This window comes from Geospiza fortis, unplaced genomic scaffold (assembly GCF_000277835.1).
Source record: "Geospiza fortis unplaced genomic scaffold, GeoFor_1.0 C13530800, whole genome shotgun sequence".
Taxonomy (NCBI): Eukaryota; Metazoa; Chordata; class Aves; order Passeriformes; family Thraupidae; genus Geospiza; species Geospiza fortis.
In genome coordinates, this window is record NW_005060188.1 from 1 (window position 1) to 1,379 (window position 1,379).

General features: G+C 62.4%; 1 protein-coding gene across 1 annotated transcript; it reads left to right on the forward strand.

The window, feature by feature from the left end:
• Positions 1–3: 3 nt before the first annotated feature.
• On the forward strand, positions 4–1,376 carry LOC102033816 (protocadherin beta-7-like; the record flags this gene model as incomplete). Its single annotated transcript, XM_014311706.2, is given in 2 exon segments — positions 4–37; positions 40–1,376. Coding segments are annotated over 2 exon segments (1,371 nt in total), but the record flags the coding sequence as incomplete, so codon positions are not given.
• Between the last annotated feature and the right edge of the window lie 3 nt (positions 1,377–1,379).

Genomic DNA, 1,379 nt, shown 5'->3' on the forward strand with positions numbered 1-1,379 from the left:
TGCAAAGTGTTGGTGGATGTGGTGGATGTGAATGACAATGCCCCAAGCTGGTGGTCAGTTCCTTCAGCAGTCCCCTCCCTGAGAACACAGTGCCCGGCACGGTGGTTGCCCTGTTTATGGTCAGGGACCGGGATTCTGGTGCCAACGGGAAGATCTCGTGTGCCCTGCAGGATCAGCTCTTCTTCTCCCTGCGGCCAGCCTATAAGAATTACTATGAGCTGGTGACAGTGAGCGCGCTGGACCGCGAGGAGACGCCTCAGTACATCCTCAGTGTGACGGCAGCAGATGCGGGCTCGCCTCCTCTCACCACCACGCAGACCTTCACCGTGGACATCTCCGACGTCAATGACAATGCCCCCGTCTTCAACCAGACCTCCTACACCATGTACGTGCGTGAGAACAACGTCCCCACGGTGTTTGTTGGAGCCGTGAGCGCTGCAGATGCTGACGTGGGGCTGAATGCCAAGGTGACCTATTCCCTGGCAGCAGAGCAAGGGCCAGAGCGGCCCTGGTGCTCCTGCATCTCGGTCAACTCTGAGAATGGACACGTGTTTGTGCTGCGGCCCCTGGACTACGAGCACTTGAGGCAGACCGAGGTGACGGTCAGTGCCTCTGACGCGGGCTCTCCTCCGCTCAGAGCCAACGTCACCGTCCGCCTTGTGGTGCTGGACGAGAACGACAACGCACCGCTCGTGCTCTACCCGGCCCAGGAGAGCAGCCCGGCCTCCAGTGAGCTGGTGCCCGTGTCGGCTGAGGCGGGCTACCTCATCAGCAAAGTGGTGGCCGTCGATGCCGACTCGGGACAGAACTCCTGGCTCTCCTACCACCTGCTCAGGGCCACCGACCCAGGCCTGTTTTCCGTGGGCCTCCAGAGCGGCGAGGTGCGTCTCAGGAGGCCCGTGACAGAGAGAGACAGCGTCAAGCAGAAGCTCCTTGTGCTGGTCAGAGACAACGGCAAGCCCCCGCTGTCAGCCACGGCAGCTCTCAGCGCTCTCCTGCTCAAGGACTTCTCCGACGTGCGCCTCCCGCACAGCAGCCCGGCCTCCGAGGATCAGGCCGCCTCCCTGACCACCTATTTAATCATTGCCTTGGTCTTTGTCTCCCTCCTCTTCCTCATCTCCACCGCAGTGCTGGTGGCTCGCAAGGTGTGCAGGAGGAAGGAGCTGAAGGCTGGCCATGTGCTCTATGCTGCCGACACCTTGCAGAGCGGCCCGGCCGATGCAGCCGCTGCAGGGACCCTGCCCCGCGCCTATTGCTACGAGATCAGCCTCACCACGGGCTCGGGCAACAGCGAGTTCAGATTCCTCAAGCCCATCCTGCCCAGCCTGCCCCCACAGCACTGCGCCGTGGGCCAGGGCCCCGAGGAGGAACAGGATTTC